This window comes from Galeopterus variegatus, unplaced genomic scaffold, assembly GCF_000696425.1.
Source record: "Galeopterus variegatus unplaced genomic scaffold, G_variegatus-3.0.2 Scaffold2514, whole genome shotgun sequence".
NCBI lineage: Eukaryota > Metazoa > Chordata > Mammalia > Dermoptera > Cynocephalidae > Galeopterus > Galeopterus variegatus.
Window position 1 is genome coordinate 63,624 of NW_007728625.1, and position 22,622 is coordinate 86,245.

The 22,622-nt window shown below is 34.2% G+C and overlaps 1 protein-coding gene across 1 annotated transcript in view; it reads right to left on the minus strand.

The window, feature by feature from the left end:
* Nucleotides 1-22,622, minus strand: part of LOC103598134 (tyrosine-protein phosphatase non-receptor type 4-like) — a gene marked incomplete at its 3' end in the record, with an annotated part of 184,924 nt that overhangs the window by 62,976 nt on the left and 99,326 nt on the right. The window contains exons 4-9 of the mRNA XM_008582076.1: nucleotides 18,749-18,791; nucleotides 18,572-18,650; nucleotides 14,217-14,261; nucleotides 13,908-13,960; nucleotides 13,433-13,553; nucleotides 10,681-10,768 (exon numbers count right to left, since the gene is read on the minus strand). Of these exons, the coding sequence (XP_008580298.1) occupies nucleotides 10,681-10,768; nucleotides 13,433-13,553; nucleotides 13,908-13,960; nucleotides 14,217-14,261; nucleotides 18,572-18,650; nucleotides 18,749-18,791 (429 nt within the window). The remainder of the gene's footprint in view (nucleotides 1-10,680; nucleotides 10,769-13,432; nucleotides 13,554-13,907; nucleotides 13,961-14,216; nucleotides 14,262-18,571; nucleotides 18,651-18,748; nucleotides 18,792-22,622) is intronic.

A 22,622-nucleotide genomic window follows, 5' to 3' on the forward strand; every position in this document is an offset into this window, starting at 1 on the left:
GTGTTGCTCCCGCACCTCGCTCAGCCAGTGAGCGGGAACCGGTCTGCATGTGGGATCCGAACCCTCGGCGGGAGCACCGCCGCACTTCCCAAGTGGTGCACTGTAGCAGTGCGCCACCGGGCCGGCCCTATGAAATAATGTTTGGAAGGCCCACCCCCCCTTTGGTACCACATCTCAGGGATCAAAAACTTGCTGAAATCACTAATCACACTTACGTCAGTCTCTCCAAGCCCTTCAACAGGTGCTGGGCCAAATTCATCATCTGGTTTGAGAAGCCCATCTGCTGACGAAAAACCTGACGCCACATTCGCACCAGCCAGGCAACCTCATCTAGATTGCAGGAAAGAGCTATTGGATACATCACACCCAACTCAAATGGGCCTCCAAACCGGACTCATCAGACCCAGAATGACTCCAGGAAAAATGGACAGTCCAGCACTCACCAGAAGACCCACTAAAGATAAGACTCTTTAGCTTGCCCCCTTGATTGTATTAATTGTCTTTCACTATGTAATGCCTGTATTGGGGAACCCACATCAGCCTAGAAATTATACTTGGGAGTTAAGGGCTACTAACACGGGAAAACAAAATCTTCAAAAACTTAGCCACCAAATAAACATAAACCTAGGGAAATTTAAAAAAATCTGTCAATAAACTAAAAAAATCCCTAAACTCTTTAGCCAAGGTGGTACTACAAAACAGGTGAGGTCTAGACTTGCTCTTCCTTAAAGAAGGGGGATTATGTGTAGCCCTCAGCGAAGCTTGTTGTTTCTATACCAACCATTCAGGTGTCATTAGGAACAGCCTTGCCTTAGTCAAAAAATACATTTAAAAAAGTCATATAATAACAACAAAAATGGGTATAAAAGCTTCTTCTCTTGGTCTCCTTGGTTAACGACTTTAATAACAGCAGTTTCAGGCCCTCTAGTCCTCTTCCTCCTCCTAGTCACTATTGGACCTTGCCTGGTTTCCTGCCTCATTAGTTACATCTGAGAATGGGTATAGTCAATTAAGCTCCTTGTCCTACATACCAGGTATAATAAATTAAGTACTGAAGAATCAATGATTTGATTCCTTCCTAAAGAGGAACTGGAAATGAGATAGGGTGACCCCCACTTTCATAACATATGCAATTCACTTCTGTGAAACTGCTTGCTGTATGACAAGGTAGATTAAGTTTAAATTGTGTTTGAATTGCTTAAAAAATGTTATTGTTTAAAAATCCCCCTCAGCTCTTTAGCCCCCTTAATAGAAGTTAAAAGCTATATATTAGCCTGATGTAGAGAAGTTTGAATTTTGTTTGCTGTTCCCCACCCAAGCTGCCCCTGAGCGATTAACTGGCTTGTTTCAGCTTCTGTTATCAGCTTGAGCTAGGCCTCCCCAAATCCCCTCCTCACATGAGGAGGGTATGTGTGTATGTGAGTGACTATATGATAACTACAAATGTGTGACTATTTGATAATTTTAACTGTGTGACTAATGTAAAAATGTGCCTTTTAAAAAACCCTCTGAACTTCAAGTCAGGGCTGCTCTCTTCTGAGACTTTCTTGGAGAGCTGCCAATCTGCAGGAAATACAAAGCAGCAGAACATGTTAATTGCATCATGAATATGTGATAAGCAAAATCCAGACTATAAGAAACTACAGGCGAAATGGCCCAGTTCTTTAACAGGTAAATTTTAAGGAAGAATAAAGAAAGTGGGGATAACCTGTAGATTAAAGGGATTTAAAATATCTAGGTAAGAAACAAAAAAACAACAGAACAGCAAGACCAAGGTATTGTATGAAAGAAGGCACACTTAGGTGATAAAAACCATAAAAAAACCTCAGCTATGTAGGAAAGCTCTGTTGCTAGGAGAGAGCATCTGGAGTAGCTAGCAAAATTCTACTGCTTGCCCTGGGTAGTAGTTACAAGGGATGTTCACCTTACAATAATTCACTAAGAGATACATACCTATATCTGTGTTTTATTTCACAATAGCAGGTTTAAAAATAGCAATATAAAAAGGATGAGATTTAGGATGAACATGAACAGATGTTCTAATATTTTCTACCCATACCTAATTGTTTATTTCACTTTCCCCTATGAGGTACAGACCCCATCCCTTTCTTTCCACTGGAGAATACTACTTTATACACAAATTAATTACCTAAGGCTACTTAAATATCCTGACTGCTCTACTGTCACATGATAAGAGTAGCATAAACTTGAACACACTAAATTTTATGGTACTGGGGATAGGAACAACATTAATTTTAAGTGGTATAGGATAGCTGTTAAAATAATTTTCTTTTTTTTTTTTCCTTTTTGTCATTTTTTTTACTGACCGGTAATGGGATCGCAACCCTCGGTGTCACGCGCGTACCAGGGACCGGCAATGGGCTCGCAACCCTCGGTGTTGCGCCCGCACCGCGCTCAGCCAGTGAGCGGGAACCGGTCTCCACATGGGATCCGAACCCTCGGCGGGAGCGCCGCTGCACTCCCAAGCGGTGCACTCTCCAGTGCGCCACCGGGCCGGCCCTAAAATAATTTTCTTAATTATTTGTAATTATAAAATAATTTCAAAACAATACACAAATATCATGTAAGAAGTCAAAGATCACTCTTCACTTTCCCCACCTCTCTTTCCATCACTCCCAGAGATAACCACTTATTAACACTTTGGTGTACATTCTTTTATATCTTTGTTTATACAAAAACTTTAATACCTCTAAAATATTTTGAAGGATAAAGTTTCACAAATGAGATAAAAAGTGATCAAAGATTATATTTCTATTAATATTTGCCCTCCAAAAGGGTTATGCCAATTTATATTTCAATAATGTATCAGTGTCCAGTTTCTCACACTCTGACCAATAATGGATATTTTTAATCTTTTGAATTTTTGCTAATCTGAAAAAATTGGTATCTCATTGTTCACTGTTATATTTTAGATTATTAGGGACAAAAAACAATTACATAATATTCTCTTGTGAAATGTTTATTACATCCATTTTCCTATATTTCTAATTTCAAGATTTAAACAATTATTTCTTTGTGGGAAGTCTTCAGAAAATAAGAATTTAAAAAATTTTTCTATAATGTATGTTTTTTTTTTGCGGCTGGCTGCTACAGAGAACTGAACCCTTGACACTGGTGTTATAACACTACACTCTAACCAATTGAGCTAATCAGCCAGCCCTGTAGTATATGTTGAAATTATTTTCTCTTTTACCTTTTAGCTTTATTTTCTTTTCCCATGTATCATTAGTTTAAATTTTTCATATCTGTATATTTTTAATGTAGTTAGGCATAAAGGCATTAGGCTTATACATTCACTAACTACTAAAAAAAAAATGTTTGTGGGGGCTGTTCAGTTAGTTCAGTTGGTAAGAGCATGGTGCTGATAACACCAAGGTCCAGGGTTTAATCCCTGTACTGGCTAGCTGCTAAAAAAAAAAAAAAGAAAAGAAAAAAAATGTGTGCCTTACATAGACCTACGAAAACAAACAAATTATTCAGTGAAAATGAAACAAGTAATGATGCTTTCATAAAGATGCTAGATAAAAAATAAAATAATGCTATACCTACATAGGTCATGATGAGTGAAAGCACACAGCAGAATTATGGAAAATCATTGTGTGATTTGAATACTCTAGGGTTACATTTATGAAGTCATTCTGACAGAAGAGATTCTTTTCTCTGTTCCAAGAGATTATATTTTAAATTATTTGATTATTCTAGTCAATCTGTCAAAAAGTCTTCAGGTTAAAAATGAGGATTTGGAAAGGAGCTATAAACTGGTTGTTAAATACAGAAATAGGTATCATATGGGCAAGATTTTTAACTTTGCTATGTCATTTTCATCATCTGTAAAGTGGAAACAATAATACTCCTATCTCCCAGGGCTGTAATAAAGCCCTAGGAAGGGTATCCAGCACTTAGTAAATGCTATACAGGTGTTTTCTGTTATTATTGTGTCCTGTACAGCAAAACCCTTCAAAATTATTGTCCTTGCTGTCTTTTTTGAATACTCTCTAATTAGCCTCTGGTCATCACTACACCTTCAAAACTGCTCTTAAATCATAGGGGACTTCTACTTTCCTAATTCAGTTCTCTGTCCTCATTTTACTTGAACTATAAGCATTATCTGATGTAGTAGACCACTTGTGATTCACTTGGCTTCAAAGGCACACACATTTGTGTCTTTCTATCAGAGAAAGGATTTCTTTCTATCTAAATGACTGTTCCTTCTTGGTCTTCCTTTGTAGTTCTGCCTCATCTCTCCAACTTCTAAACTTTGAAGTCTTCCAGCTTTGAGGGCCTCTTTTGTTCAATATCTACTAGATTTGCTCTCTCAATGCTCTCGATTTCTTTCTATCTAAATGACTGTTCCTTCTTGGTCTTCCTTTGTAGTTCTGCCTCATCTCTCCAACTTCTAAACTTTGAACTCTTCCAGCTTTGAGGGCCTCTTTTGTTCAATATCTACTAGATTTGCTCTCTCAATGCTCTCATCTGATGGTTTTAAATATTATCTATAAGATGACAATCCCCAAATGTGATCTCTAGTCCAGACCTTTCCTCTAAACTCCAGGTCCATATACCGAATTGCCCACCCTCCTCATTTGTATTTGTAAGTCTTCTCAAATTTTACATGTCCCAAGACTAATTCTTAACCCACCCTCCTAACCTGCTTCTGTCTGGTCTTCTCCAACTTAGTGAAAATTCAGGCCCAAAACTTTGTAATCATTCCTGAATCCTTTTCCTCTCACACCCCACAGCCAGTACATATGTGAAAGCAGTCACTTCCACATTCAAAATAGTATATTCAGAATCTATTACTTTTCACCACTCCACTGCTACAATCACTATTATCTCTCACCTGGGTAAGATCACTGACACAGTCTCTTAATGGGTCTCTTCCCTTAGTGTCTTATGGTCTACTCTCAAAACAGTAGCTATTGTTATTTTTTAAAGATTTAAATCACGATGTGTTTTTTATCTCCTCTAAACCCTCTAATGGCCTTGCTTAGAACAAACAGCCAAAGTTCTTAAAATGTCTTGGCCCTGGTCTGCTTTGACCTCATCTCCTGATACTCTCCTTTCCTTGTTCACACTACACGAGCTATGGTGGTCTCTTTCCTGTTACTTGAACTGCTACATGCACTATTTCATGGCCTTTCATTGCTGTCTTCTGCTTAGAATGAGCATGCCCCCAGATGTTTACATGGCTCCTTCAGGTCTGTTTACCTTCTCAGTGAGGCCTTCCCTTACATCCCAGTGTTGGTTGTCTCAGTTCTCTTTCTCAGCTTAATTTTTCTCCATAGCATCTATCAGTATCTGCCATATTACCTATCTATCTTTTAAAAGATTGGAGTACAATATGCACATTGTAAAAAGCACAAATCTTAAATGTCCAACTCAAAATTTTACACACATGCATACACATACTTATATAAACTTCTATATAACCACGACATTTTCAAAAACTCAGAAGGCTCCCTCATGAGCCTCCCAGCTAGTAACACTCCTCAGTGACTATTCTGACTTATATCCACGTAAATTGGTATTTTGCCTATTACTGGACTTTACTTTCATGGAATCACACACTATGTATTCTGATATACTCAAAATTGCTTGTTTATAGTCTGATCTTGCCCACCAGAATATAAGCTTCAAGTGTGTTGGATTTTATCTACTTTACTCACTGCTGTATCCACGATGTCTATAAATGGGACTTGGAACACAGTAGGTGCTCAATAAATATTCATTGAATGAATGAATAATTGAAATAGCATCATTAAGCTTTCCTTTTCTTGAAACTTTGAAGGGCAAAAGTTATCTTTCAGTAGAATTATCTTCATCACTATTACAAATACCTATGGAAATAAGATATTAACAATTAAGCCTAAAACTTGTTAGAATGGTTTTAGGGTTAATTTAGAACATTACATACCTACCTAAAAATTTAAAGCCAAGCATTTTGTGATTACATTTACATTTAGATAACTAGGAAACAAAGTTTCATAGGCAAACACAGTTAATATTATACAAACCTTCTTATATAAGAGAGAACAAATTTGAGGATCCACAGAATCTCTCATAGGTCCATTATTTTCTTGTATTCTATTTTTGCAATATAATAAATAGTTACTGACTGACTTATTTTCTAGTAAAGATGAGAGTTACTCTAGTAAAGAAGATGGTGAGCCATCAAACCATTCATTTAACAAATAAGATACTTTAATCAGGCCAGCAATTACTCCTGAGATAATGCCTTTTCCCTTTTAAGAGATCAGAAATTCTTTACAAAAAATTAAATGTAGCTCCCATAATGTTCCTCGGTATTAACTTAATAACTTCAAAATATTTTATATCTTTCAGATTACTTTGACAAACATTATTTTAATCGATTTTAATGACAAACTTAGATGTAACTAATTGTCATTCTTTCTTGGTGAGTGTTCTCAGAACAAAGTAAAGAGAGTGTTGGTTAGAAACAATGAAATATTTGACCCATAGTTTATTTAGAAATATATTTCTTAATGTCTAAATATTTAGAGGATTTGTAAAGTTATCTTTTTGTTATTATTTTTAGTTTAACTGCACTGTGGTCAGAAATTATATTCTGTTTTAGCTCAGTTGGTTAGAGCACAATGTTATGACACCCAGGTCAAGGGTTTGGATCCCCATATTGGCCAGCCACCAAAAAAAAAAAAAAAAAAAAAAAAAGAATTATATTCTGTGTGTTTGAAAAGAATGTGTAATCTGAAGTTGTTAGGTATACTTTTAGTATTCTACATAGATCAACTAAGTCAAACTTGTTGACTGTACAAGGGTACTTCAAAAAGTTCATGAAAAGATTTGCATTATCTTTCAATTCCACTTTTCCACAAACTTTCTGGGGTACCCTCACATTGTTAAAATCTTCTATATCTTGCTGATTTTCTGACTACCTGTTCTATCTGTGATTAAATAAGAGATATTAGAATCTACCACTTTCTTTTGCTTTTTGAAAGACATTGTTAATAGAATAAAAGGGAACACTAAAGACTGGGATAAAATATTTGCAAATCACATATCCAACAAAAAACTTGTGTCTATAATACATAAAGAGCTCTCAAAACTCAACAATGAGTAAAGGAACAACCAAATTAAAAATAGGCAAAACAGAGAATAATCAAAGAAGATATAACGCTCAACAATACCAGTCATTAGGGAAATGCTATGACAAAATAAAACACACCTATTAAAAAAGCTTAAAAAGAAACAAAAGTGACAATAACGTGCTGGAAAGAATGTGGAACAATTGGAGCTTGCCAACATCAGTGGTACAACAAAGTCTAGCAGTTTTGCATAAAGTTAAACATACACTTACCATATGACCCAGCAATCTTATTCTGGGGGATTTACCCTAGGGAATAAAAACTTCAATTCACACAAAAACCTGTGCATGAATGTTTGTAGTAGCGTTATTAATTAAACAGCAACAAACCACCACTACAAAACTGGAAAAAACTCAGATGTCCTTCAAAGGATAAGTGGATAAGCAAACCACGGTACATCCACACAATGGAAAACTACTTAGCAATAAAAAGAAATGAACTACTGAAAAAAACAATAACTTGGATAAATCTCCAATGTATTGTTGTAAGTGAAAGAAGCCCATCTGAAAAGGTTACGTTCTATAGAATTCCATTTATAAGACATTTTGGAAAACAGAAAACCACAGCATCAGAGAATAGATTGATGGTTGCCAGGAATTAGAGGTGAGGGGAATGTTTGACTACCAAGACGCAGCGTAAGCATGGGTTTTTTCAGGCGATGACATTGCTCTGTTTTCTGACTGTGGTAGTGGTTACATGAATCCACACCTGTGTTAAAACTCACAGAACTGAAAACCATATTCCTCTGCTCCCACCCTATGAAAAATTTTTTTCCTTTCTTTTTTATCTTGAAGTTGCCACTCATTTTTACCTTTCTACAATACCCTATTCCCTTATTGTATAATCTTTTAGCCATACTAAATGTTTTCATTTTTTCAAACATGCCACGTTCTTAATTTCAGGTTTTCATTCATGCTGACAGCTCTACGGTAAAAATCATTCTCTTGGCTAATTCTTGTTCATTCTTCTGGCTTTGGTAATATATCACTTCTTCTAAGAAGCCTTTCCTACCCTACCTTCTGTTCCTAGAAGTTCCTGCCATATGATCCCATAGCATTCTGTACTTTTCCCTTCATATCCTCACATATTTAATCGTTGATATATGTCCCATTTCTTTCTTCCCCACTATCCTGTGAGCTCCATGAGGGCAGGGTAATTAATGTTTTGTTCATTAAGTAATCCTTGGTGCCAATGGTGTGCAAGGCACATAAGAGATCCACCACAATGAATGCTTTAACACTTATTTGTATCAACCTATACTCTGAGGGAAGAGATAAAATATCATACCTTGTTTTTCAAAATAAAATATTATTCAGATACACTTTTGCTTTTGATATTCAATTAAAACTTAAGTTTTCTTTTTGTATCCTTCCTCATCTACCTTTTGTCTTTTTGTTCTTTATGCTACAAAATTTCCCTTCATGTTCACTGCACATTTGCACATTCTCTTCTCAGTATCCACATAAAAGAAAAACATCCTTTCTTGGTCTTTTTTTTTTTACAAAATATGTTTCTAAATAACTTTGACCATTTAAAACTTATTTAAAATTTAAATTCCTTTAATCTGGTACTCTACATTTAGGTTTTTTTTTACAAAATATGTTTCTAAATAGCTTTGACCATTTAAAACTTATTTAAAATTTAAATTCCTTTAATCTGGTACTCTACATTTAGGGCTTTCTGAAAAATAGTTTTATAATCTAATAATTTAAACAAACAAAAAAACTACCTTAAATCAACAAATAACAATATGGTTAATTATGTATGAGATCTACACTTGCCATTTAAATAAAAAAAGAAAATCTAATACTCTTTGTATTTCATTGACAGCAATTCCTTCAGATATAACTGAAAATTGCTAAAAACTAAAATGACTGATTTTGGTGGTCTTTTTATTTTTAACCATAGTTTAATTCACATATTTAAAGTCCCATCAGTTTTAAACTTTATTATAATAAAAACCAAAATCTATGCACAAATACTGACCACTATGTTACATTTGGAAGAATCGTGTTCAAAAGTAATAGGCTCAAAATAGGAAAGTAGAATAAAAGGACATATTTTAAAGAAAGCAAAAAGTTCAAGAGAGACTTACCCATACATTTAAAATGAAATCAGACAAACATTTCCAAGCCACAAACACTCAGAATTACAAGATATGAACACTTGAGAAAAGCAAGTCATTAGTTTTTCAAAAAGATTGACATAGCTTTGTGAAACAAGCATTAAAGCTCCTTTCCTAGAACATGGTCAGATGAGGCCCTAAGGGATAAAACCATTAAAAGTAATAGAATTTTGAGTACCTAAACAACTGTCTGTTTATCATTGTGTGTCTGTGTATTAAAATAAGTTCAAAACAATTAGATAAGAAAAATCTTCGCTCTTATTTTTTTTTTTCCTTTTTGTCTTTTTTCGTGTCCGGCAACGGATCGCAACCCTCAGTGTCGCGCCCGTACCGGACCGGGACCGGCAACGGGATCGCAACCCTCGGTGTCGCGCCCGCACCTCGCTCAGCCAGTGAGCGGGAACCGGTCTGTATGTGGGATCCGAACCCTCGGCGGGAGCGCCGCCGTGCTCCCAAGCGGCGCACTGTAGCAGTGCGCCACCGGGCCGGCCCCTCGCTCTTAAATCCCTTTCAGACCTATATCCTGATTAGGCTCAACAATCTGTCCCAAGAGAATATAAACCCTATCTCCAACTCAATGATTATCTGTAACTCCACTTTTCACTGGTTATGGAGAACAGCTGTAGTCCATATACTTCTAAAGAATATAACCTCTTTATAAAGAAATCATGAGAAGAAATATAGGTGAAGAGGCACACAAATAGGAGGGTACTTCAAAAAGTTTGTGAAAAAACAGAATTAAAAGATAATATGGATCATTCCATGAACTTTTTGAAGTATCCTCATATGCTTATGGCAGGAGGGTAACAGTCTTCTGAAGGCAGCAAAGTTTGACACAAGGAAAAAGAAGTTATAGAGTATTATACAGGAAAAGCCAGTGATTATAAATTTCATTTTAATAAAGGGATGGGGGGAGATAAAAGTAAAATATATATTAATATGCTTCATTTTGTATTTTACATATAAAAATTTATAATGATGAAACTAAACGACAAAAATAAAATAAGTACAGTAATACAGGCCTCAGTGACATGAGAACATTTTTCATAATCATGATTACCATGAAAGTATAGAAAAAACTACTTCCCCTATAACTTAACCTTTATTTTGTAAAATAATATTCTAAAGATACAATCTCTTAAGGTCTGTAAAAATTATTTTTATCACATAAAACACTACCTTGAAGAAAAATAACATGAAGAATCTACTTTAACTATCCTTTTCATCAGGTATTAAATGTCAAATTATCGTGAAAATGCTTATATGCAGAGAAAATTTTCAGTGTGACTATGTTGGCAGCAATCACAAGTTGTTCCATTTGTTACCTAATACTATCAAGGTATTAAAAAAATTTGATACTGAGAAATGGAGCCTAACTCCATAACATCAAAATAAGTTTTCTTCACTTACCCTTGCATAGTGGAATTCAACTCCATAGAGTTCTAAGGTACGTGCTGTGTTTAGGTAATTAAATTCTGCTTCTGCAGGAGATAAGCCTCTGTAAAGACAGCGTTAGGTTAAAAATTAGATCAATCACAAATACGGTCAAATTAGAAAAAGGCTGTTTATCTGGAAAAATTTGGGCAATTTCATTCAATTGTTTACAAAACACCTTGCAGAACTGCTCCTCTTAGTTCTGCATACTAACATCTAACTTATCTCGAGGACATGTGCTCGGTAACCCAAATTATTATTTTCTGAAATATTTTCTTATTTTCCAGAAATACAAGAATACAGCAAGTTTTAAAAGTCCCTAATTATTCTTATAACTTTAACAAAGCCACTCACTTATAGATATAACTTTAAAGCAGTATTTGTCAAAACTTTGTTCACATACAATATTTGCATTTAAATCACACAGGGTGCTTTTGAAACATGCACATTCTAAGGCAACCTACAGAGCAGTGCTTCTGAGTGTGGTGAACAGACAGGTGTTGATTCACAAGTACAGAAATTGAGTGTCAGAGACTTTTATAGCAATCTGGAAGAGTAATTTTATGTCCATTGAATCTAACAGTAAAAAAATGAGTTGTTTTTTTATGCCTTTATTTCTCCATTATTTCTCTGTTATTTTCATTTTCATTATATTTTTCAAAATATATTATAAATAATATAATGACAGATTGGAGGAAGAACTGGTTTCAGAAATACTGTTCTATACAGTGTGATGAAGAAGGGATGATGTCCAAACTGTTTATATTTAACAAGTATCCCAAGTGATTCTTATGAACACAAGTTTGAAAACCACTGCTCTAAATGCAGATTTAAAAATAGGTTTACTATTTAATATACAGTTCGAACAACCTTAGTTATTTGATAGTATCAGACTACAGCAAAGCAAAAACAGCAAATTACAAAAGCGAAGATATCAACCTTTCATTCACTAATAATACTAGAAAAAGTAGCCAACAGCCTGCCAATGCATGATCATAACAAATGTGACTCAAAAAAGCAGTGAACAACCTTAGTTATTTGATAGTATCAGACTACAGCAAAGCAAAAACAGCAAATTACAAAAGCGAAGATATCAACCTTTCATTCACTAATAATATTAGAAAAAGTAGCCAACAGCCTGCCAATGCATGATCATAACAAATGTGACTCAAAAAAGCAGATATACTTCCCTTTTCTACAAAATTCCATTAAGTTAACTACTACTCTCCCCAGTTAAATTTTATGATTCTATATTTTTCTTTGTTTAAAGATTTGATGAATCAGTTCTTTAAAACAAATAGAAATATAAAATAAGCACCTTGTTAAATGTACAAACTTTTTCCTTGTAGAAGAGACATTTCATTATCGGTAAATTTTTAAAAGCTGTTTTATCTTCAAACCCTTCATCCAGATATTCTACATGTAGAACTTTCATCATAAATGGGATTTACTTTTGGACCAAAATAGTCCTCTTACCACATTAAGCCAGTCTATTAAAATTCTCAGTCATTAGTCTCTTTCAGATCGGGGGTCAGCAAACTTTTTACTGGAATGGGCTAGACAGTAAATATTTTAGGCTTTCAGACCATATGGTCTCTGTGGCAACTACTTAACTCTGCCATTGTCTGAAAGCACCCACAGACAACATATAAACAAGTGAGGTATCTGTGTTCTGATAAGTGTTTACATGGATACTGAATTTCATAAAATTTCAAATGCCACATGTTATTCTGAATTTTTCAACTATTTTAAACATACGAACCACTGTGAGCCCATGGGCCATACAAAAATAGGAAGTGAGTTGTAATTTGCCATCCTATTTTAGATACATGGTCCATTACCTTACCGAATGAAAGTAAGTTTTCTTAATAATAAGCCAATATTTCTTCAGTGCCTAACATGTGCTAGGCACAATTCTGGAAGCTTTGTGCATTAAAACTTATGGTAATTCCACAGATAGATAATTTTATTATCCTGAGTTTACATATAAGGAAACAGAGAAGCAAAGACATAAAGCAAAGCAGTCTCACCAGAATTTCAAACAAGGCAGTCTGGCTCTTTGGTTCAGACTCTTAGCCAATATGCAATACTGCCTTAATTCCTCCATGAGTATTCTAAACTGCATGTTAAAGCAAAACTGAATTCTCAACTGATAAACAATATTACTTTCTATTCAAAGCAACAAATCCCTTCTTGAAAAAAATTATGTCACAGAAAATTAGACTCGAAAAATCAAAGTTGAATATTGTTATGAATGAAAAAAGTGCTACTTGTTTTAAAGAAATATTTTTTATTAATTTAGTATTACATAAAGTTCCTTTTCTTCTCTTGGCTCATTACCAAACAGAATTGACTCCTTTCATATACTTAAAAACTGAGAAAGAATTCCTAAGTACAGTTGTCTGTATATTGTGAATATATTATTAATATTCTAAATTCCTTCTTAAATAACTGACTTTATGTAACAGTAAAATACATTTCTATTTACAGCTTTATGGTTCTTAGCAGAAGCAAAAAAAAGCCTCATATATTCTATGAAATAAGCAATGATTATTTTTAATATTGATCACCTGCATTTTTTTACAATAGTCATATTATTTTACAAAATAGTAACTGTTCTATATTAAGTAATTACAATAATCAAATTAGAAACAATTTGAAACATTTCTCTAGAAAGAATGCCACTAAGAAGTTTACCAAATAAGTAGAAAACTAAATAAATCCTTACATGTGTTGCTGATGTAATTTTGCAATTTCTTTTTCAAAATCATGAGGTTGATTAGGAATGAAAGAATAATCTGAGAGGTAGCCTGGCAAGTTCTCCGACTGATTGTAGTCTCCAAGTTCAGCTAATAATTGAAGGAAAATATTCACACTTTAATAAACAAAATTTTCAATTATTATAGCCAAATTGGCAATGTCATTAATTCCATTATATATTTCTTGTAGTAAAATATTTATACATTTCTAAACAAGTTGTAACAATTCACTTAACATTCTTCCAGGGCTCAAACAATTTCTAACAAATTTTTTTCAAAACTCCAAGTAACTGCTAACTAATTGGATGTTTCATAACATTTCCTCTGCAGTCACTATTTTCTGTACAGTAACATGTCTAAAGAACTCCCACATTAAGGCAATGTGCTATCAACACAGACCACAAAATCTTACGCTATTTGACCTAAAAGTGGGCTGATACTTACACTGGACAGCAAATGAAGCTAAAAGGGCAGCAGTACTATAAGGACAGGGCAATCTAATAAAACAAAACAAAATACATAACCCAAGGTTAAATATAATATTTTTCAAACTGCTATAATTTATGTTATACTATTCGCGCTTGAAGTTTCTATGTGACTTAACTGCAACTGTTAAGAAATGAACTTATCTGATGAATGAAATTTATATTACATGTAAACGTTTCCAATAATTTTTTGCAATGATCACGAAATACTTAAGTAACACAGAAAAGTATTTTTAAAGTCCATTACAAAAAATTTAAAATAGCCCACCTTCCAGTCAGAATGTCTTGTTTAATTTGCAAAAAATACTGGTACCTTAAAAAAAAAAAAAAAGACATAGCATTTACTGAAATGATAATAATTTCAGGTCTAAGAAACTATATGCTTATATTAATAAAACTAAAGTATTTAAATATTTGCTTTTATAATCTATATATTTGTACATATAAAGATATTTTTAAAATAAGCTTTCATAAATTCACAAATTCAAATCTTTAAAATTCTTTAACATATGAAATTCTGTTCTTTGAATGTCCTGTTTCCACTAGCTTCCATTATAAAACTCATCAAGATTTTTAAGAGTTACAGGACCAGGGGAGAAGATTAGGGCCGTATGCAGAAAGTAGGACTGGGAAGCGTATAATACTTGGTAAGAAACATGGGAAAGCTGACAGTAGCAATGCACTAGAGTCCAATTAAAGAAAATCATTCTTTCTGTTGAGATAGGAAACCAGCTGCAAGGACAGGCCTATGTGTTGATCATTTTAGTATTAGGCAGCAGGAAGCTGCTCATTGTAGAAAAACACCTATTTACCTCCAATTGAGTTAAGAAAGGTCTCTTTGATCAGAAAAAAATATAAAATAAAAAGTTCCTTTCCCTAGTATTGCTCTACCATTATTAGAACTGTCAAGTACCTGATTTCCTTTAAAACCAACAAAAACATACATATTCTCTAACAAGACTGCTGAAGTTGCTTACAATATGGCATTGTACTTCTATTCCTAGTATAAGCCTTCACTCACAGATTTATCAATGCTTAGGAAAAGTCACCTGTGCTGTAAGTTGGCAGAAGACCAAATTTTGTGGTTTTAAATATTTAAACGGGAAATAAGACTTTTATTTCACCCAACTAAAAAAATATACATATTCCAGGAGTCAAAAGTCATTAAGATTCCAGTTTGGCTGATTAAAGTCATTAAAAAGCTCCATGACAATATTCAAATTACCAATGAATGTAACTAAGGTTTTCAGAGAATCAGATATTCACTATAAAAAAACAAACAAAAAACCAAACTCAACAAAACCAAAAAAAAAAAAAAACCAAACAAAATACCCACCAAAACCCTCCCCAAACCTCCAAAACCTGATTCAAATGTCCTGGCTTCATATATTAATGAAGTATATAGAGGCCGGCCCGTGGCTCACTTGGGAGAGCATGGTGCTGACAACACCAAGTCAAGGGTTAAGATTCCCTTACCAGTCATCTTTTTTTTTTTTTAAAGAAAAAAAAAAGGGTGTGTGTGTGTGTGTGTGTTTGGTGCTGATAATGAAATATATAAACTCCCAGTGAGGCTTAATGCATAATATTATAAATATTACCTACTTAATCCAAGATAGTGTATTTTAATTAGGCCTACTTGTTTTCAAAATTAGAAGTTAAAGGTTCCTGGTGGGAAAGAATCTTATTACAGTTTGGATTTAAAGGTCATGTATATATTTGACATAATATAAATCCTACACAAATAATACCAATACTTGCCCAATTTTACTTACATACTCATTTAACCAAGAAACCAGAATTCAAGTCCTAAACTGAACTAGCCTATGATTTTGGGCAAATTACTTAAAATATGGCTGAGCCTTAGTTTCTACATTTGTAAAGTGGATGCAATATCACTTGCCTGATATATGCATCTCAGGAATTGAAAAAATCTAATTCTAATGATGTTAGCACCTCCTAATACTAAATTATGTCTAACCTGATGGAAGCTCTTTGACTCCATTCTTTTCTTCCACTAATTCAAAATAGAATCTCAAGGTAAGGAGGTACAGCAGATTTCCTGTCTTGTGGAGTCTAATCTAGTCCTGAAAATTTAGCAGCTGTGGCTGAGGATGTCTTGTTACTGATCATGACCATATTATTAAGGCTACCCAAGCACTAAAGTTTTAAAAGAATATTTCCTAACCATGGCTACTTATTAGAATCATTTAGGGAGCTGGTACATGCCATACTCAGATCCTATTAAATCGGAATATTCCAGGGGTGTGACCAAGGTTTAAAGCTCCTCCAAGAGATTCTAATTTGTATTCAGGGTAGAGAATCATTGATGTACAATACAGTAATGAAATAAAAACTAGCTATTTACCCCATTTTTACCAAACAGCATCAGTTACAAGATTCCATAAAACTCCAGTATAAAGGGTTTTTGAAATAAAGCATTATTTCTGGTGAAAACAAAGATAATCTTCTACACTGATGGATTGAGCACAAGTTAATTCCTCCATTACTATTAAACTTGATTTCACTTTCTTCTACTTTAGGAAGTTATTTTGACTTAATTATCAGTGACACATTTTTTCCTTGATTATGCATTCAACACAGGCTATAAAAGAATCGATACATTCAAACTCCATTCAGAAATTCAAAGACTATGCTTCGAGTGAAGTAAATTATGAAAATGGCTACAATTGATATTATTTTAATTGCTTACGTTAACAAAGTTTTTCATAAACATTAAACACACTAGAAATCCTATTTTAAATTACTGGCATTTTAATTACAAATATTTCTTACACATTTTAAAATCTGATTATAGAAAACATATACTACAGAATATTTTTTTACTTGATTTCAAGTTATCACATGTACCAGGAAATATTAAATGCATTTAAATTGCTTTATAATTCATAATTTTCATTAGTTCAGAGCAATTTCCTTGCAGTTCACGCAAAATTAGGGGAAGTTTTATTAGACTGATAATTTAAGATAAAAAATCTTGTTATTTTAATTATTCAACAAAACACCTGACCGATTAAGGGTTACAATATTAAACTAAAGGGTATTCATATAACACCACTTTGCTTTTCAAGATAAATTAGTTTGGGTTCTATTATTAATTGCAAACATTAGGACTGCCTAATCCAGGGTGTATATTATAAATATATATTATAATTTCCCATTCTAAAACCAGTAATATTCAGCCCCCCCACCCCCCACCCCAACAAACACACAGAAAAGGACTCTCAAGAATATCAATCTAATTTTTCTGACTTGGTCTACTATTAAAAATGCTATTTTTACAAACACTGCAGCTGCAGCTAACTAAATATCTTTAATTTATTCTTTTGTTTCTCCATTTCAACATAATATTCTAAATGATAACCAATAAATTGAAGTCTAACATCCTGTCTATAGGTAGCTTTAGGTATGGACTTTTTATTTGGCACCTATCTTTTGGAGTAATTCTGAATACAGCTGCCAACCTATACTATGAGAGAATTTTACACAAGATATAATATGCTAATTTTTTCTTCTTTTTTTTTTTAACTAATTGATAATTCTATCTTTCAAGCAACACACAGGGTTATCTTTTTGATTGTTAAATAATGACAGTTACCACGCTGTCAGTTTTTTTCTCTTTATTTCTACCTTAAACATTTCACCTAACATTCAAGAATATTAACAAAATGTTCATCTGGATCATTCTTGTGTACACTTTTTCAAGCAGAAGTGACAACAAAATTAGACAGTAACAAACTCAGACTTAAAATGGGCAGTAAAGTGGGCATAAAGGCCTGAACATGCTAATGTACCCCCTGCAACATCCTTTATAAAGTCCATTATACTTTCTTTAGAACCAAAGATTAAAAATATGAAGGGGAAAAAAGGTACCTATTGACTGTTATTTCTGCACATGATAATAAATGCTATGTTCTTCTCAATGAAATAAATACATAGAATATGGTTTTACTAATAAATAAATAAATAAATAAACCAGGGAAAATTCGCACTATACAGCATCCCTTGGATACAATTTCAGCATTATCTGATTATCTCAATTACAGCAGTGCTTCTTAACTACTGTTCACAAGTAGAAAAATGCAATATTTATATGGCTCAGGAGACTGCAGACAGGGCAGCCCTGAGGTTCTAATCCCCTAAAGCCCTCCCAGTCACCCAAAAGGGGAGGAAATAGTTACCATGGAACATCTACAACTTATTCTGTGCACTAGTTGGGAAGCTCAGAATTACAGCATGGTCACGGGGTACCCAAGGAGAACTGGTTCCAGGACCTCCCTCGGATACCAAAATCAGCAGATGCTGAAGTCTGATATAAAATGGCATGTAACCAATGTACAACCTCCCATATAATTTAAATCATCTCTAGAGTACTTATAATACCTCATACAATGTAAATGGTATGTAAATAGTTGTACTGTTAGGAAATAATGACAAGAAAAATGTCTTTACATGTTCAGTACAGATGCATTTAAAAAAAATGAATCCATGGATGCAGAACCCATGGATATGGAGGGCCAACTGTAATGTATGTATTTTTGCCTAATTAATTTCATAATAGAGTTTTGACAACATTTTCAAGAAAAATATGCTCCATAAACCCACCTTGTATATTCTTCTTGTAACTTGTTGGGGTCACTTACAAAAAATTTGACTCTGAAGTTCAAACTGTAAGGAGATCCTCCTAAAAGTAATAAAAGCAGTTCTAATTAATCAGATTATATTAACTGCTTATCTTTATAAAGTATACTTGTAAAACATCAAGTAAATATGTATGCTCACTCTTTAGCTGCTTCCTTATTGGTTTGTTTGGATCCAGCCACCTCTGGGAAAAAAAAAAAAAAAAAGACCGATTTATTTTTTCCTGAGGAACTAATATAACGATTCTTGCAGATCTGTTCCATCTGAAGATCAATGCTAAAACATGCATTTCTGAAAAGGCCTAGGTAGAAAAAAAATCATTAAATTATAGGCAATATTGTTCATATAAAATATAACAAAATTATGCTAGATATTACTGAATGCATTGTGGTAGCTTTAAGATTTTGACTTGAATTTCCCATCAAATTATATGAGCACTTCAAAAAATTAATGGAAGGATTCTTTTCTTTCTTTCTACAAACTCTTTGAAATACCCTTGTGCAATGTGTAATTGCTGTTTTGAAAGTAAATATGCTCAATAATTACAGCAGTCTGAAGTGATTTCTGTTAATTCAACTATATTTTATAACAGTCTGGCAAGATTTTCAAATTCTCTTCACATTTCATTAAAAAAATGCTGGGCTAGGGCCGGCCCCGTGGCGCACTCGGGAGAGCCCAGCAGCGCTCCCGCAGCGGGTTTGGATCCTATATAGGGATGGCCCGTGCGCTCACTGGCTGAGCACGGTGCGGACTACGCCAAGCCAAGGGTTGCGATTCCCTTACCGGTCACAAAAAAAAAAAAAAAAATGCTGGGCCATAATTTAAGCTCTCATTCAGACAAAATTTTAACTATAGAACTTGAAAATCAATTCTTAAGAGAAATTTTATAACTTCTACCCTATTCTTTAAAAAATAAACCCCCTCCCCACTCCCCTCAAAACCTTGTCAATTCTTAAGAGATAATGTCTACTTCTGGGAAGGACTGCTTTTTCATGTGTGAGAATTTTAAGCACCCTCCATACTGCTGAACGCTGGGTAGGCTCTATTTCTGGAAAATTATAAGTGAATTCAGAAAATATTTCAACTGCCAACATGTTTCAGTTAAAAAAAAATTAAAGAACCCAAAGTGAGGTACTAGATGTGGTGGTACATTCAAAGTAATACACAAATATAAGCTTATGTACCATTATTTTTAGCCCTAACTCCCACCACCTAAGTTTGATTCCACACAGAACACATAGATATTTATAACAAATGCTTAAGAGTAGTCCATGAGTCTTTCCTCTCCATTACTGACAACATCCAATACACCAAATCCAGCTGATTCTACCTACAAACTATGCCTAGAATGTATTCATCTACTCTGCTACCATCCTTATCTCTGGTCCAGGCTTTGGCCACAGCTTCTTAAATGCTTTCCCAGTTTTTTTCTTACCATCTACCTCTTCATCTTCCATCAGAAGCTAAAGTAGTCTTTTAAACATAAACCTGATAATGTCACTCCTTTGTTTAACACCTTGATAACTTCTCAGTGCAAGACCCAAATTCTTTACTATGGCTTGAATGGTCCCTTCTTACCTCTTCCACCTCGACTTACTGAGTTGAAGCCATAATGGCCTCTTTTCTGTTTCTCAAAGATGTGATCTTAGGGCCCTCAATTTCAAGCTTCCCTTTCAGAGAATGTCCTTAACCTACTTTTCCTATGGCTAGCTCCTCTTCATTACCTTTAAGTCTCAGTTTAACTTCTACCTTCTCAGAAAGGCCTTTATTGACTACCCTACCAAAAGTATGCCACGTGGCTCTCATTTACTCAGTTTTTTTCTATAAACAAGCAAGGAACATTAAATTCCTTCATAATATTTTCTCAATTATAATATGTTTAACCTTTTTATTGCCTGTCTCCTTCATTAGATTATAAACTCCATGAGGTCAGGGATAAACCTGTTTTACTCAATACTGGATAGTCAGCACCTAGCACGGAGCTTGGCATAAAAAATGTATTAAAAATATTTATTTAAGGACTGACTAAACCTGCTGAATGACTCAACAGTTGGGAGTGGGGAGTATCTGTTCCTTTGTCAATACCTGGTTTTCAGCTCTATTTAACACATTTGTTTCCCCTATTTTTCCACCCATTAATTCATCTTCCCACCCAACAATTAGTCTAGTGATTTTGTTCTTCATATTTTCTAATTAAAATCATAAATTACATTCACTTTAATGACTGTCTAAAATCAAAATTTGGCAGCAATTAATCAATCCAAAGCCTGCCTTCCTTATTCAGTTCCCCTTCAAAATATTCTGATATAAGAAATACAAACACATTTACATACACAAATAGATATGTGAAGCTGACATAGCATAAAAGAAGTGCAATGGTAGGCACTGAGAAACTTAATAGTCCACATCAGTGATGTCAGTGAAACAGGACTTATGTTCTTGGCTTAAGCAATGAAAATGGAGCAATACTATAACAAGCACTACTGGATAGTAATGATGGCATTCATAGTAAAAATCTATTATTAAGTTGAAAGAAAAACAAACTAGGAAAAAAGATAACATATAAAGGAGTTCTACATACCAATTAGAAAAAGACCAACACTAATAGAAAAATAGGCAGTGGATAAGAATAGAAGTCCACAGTTAAGGAAATATAGATGGCAATGAATTATATGAAAAGAGATTCGATCTTTATTATAATTAGAGATATACAAAAGTAACCTACATTAGGTTATTATTTTTCAACAATAACATTGGTAAAGACTAAACCTTTGATGACATACCACAATAGCAAGAATGAGAACAAAGGCACCCTCATACATAGCTTGTGAGAGCATAAATTGCACCATCTCAGTGGAGGACAGTTTGGCAGTATATATCAAAATATAAAATGCATATGGCCATAGACCCAGCATTATTTTTTATATAGCATTTTTTATTGAGATATATTTTACACACCGCAAAACTCACCATCTAAAAATATGATTCAGTGTACTTTAGTATATTTACTATGTTGTACAATCATCACCACTAATTCCAGAATATTTCCATCATCCCAAAAAGAAATCCTGTACCTATTAACAGTCAGCCTCAATGCTCCCCTCCCCATATCCTTTGCCAACTACTAAGGTACCTGTGTCTCTGGATTTGCTGATTTTGGACATTTCATATGAATGGAATCATATAATATGTGGCCTTTTGTGTTTGTTTTCACTTAGTATAATGTTTTCAAGGTTCATCCATGTTGTAGCATGTAATAGTATTTCATTCCTTCTTATGACTGACATTTGTTTTGTTTCTACCATTTGGTTATTATGAATAATACTGCTATGAACATTCATGTACAAGTTTTTGTGTAAACATGTTTTTAATTCTCTTGCGTATATGCTTAGGAGTGGTATTGTTGGATCTTTGTAACTATTTAATTTTGAGGCTCTACCAAGTTTATATCCATAGTGACTGTATCTTTTCATACCCCCAAGGTTAATGTATTAGGGTTCCAATTTCTTTTTTTCTTTTTTTTTCCTCCTTTTTGTCTTTTTTCGTGACCGGTAACGGGATCGCAACCCTCGGTGTTGCGCCCGGTTACCGCGACCGGCAACGGGATTGCAACCCTCGGTGTTGCGCCCGCACCGCGCTCAGCCAGTTAGTGGACTGGTCTCTATATGGGATCCGAACCCTCAGCGGGATCGCCGCACTCAACAGAGTGCACCACCGGGCCAGCCCAGGGTTCCAATTTCTTAACCTCCTCATTAACACTAGCTTTTTAAAATTACAGCCACTCTAATGAGTGTGCAGTGGTATATCATTCCATTTACTGCTGAATAATATCAGGGTTCCAATTTCTTAACCTCCTCATTAACACTAGCTTTTAAAAATTACAGCCACTCTAATGAGTGTGCAGTGGTATATCATTCCATTTACTGCTGAATAATATTCCATTGTATACAAGTTTCTCATTCTTTTCCCTTGGAAGAACTCCTTGTTGATTCTACACACTGATTAATATCAGCAA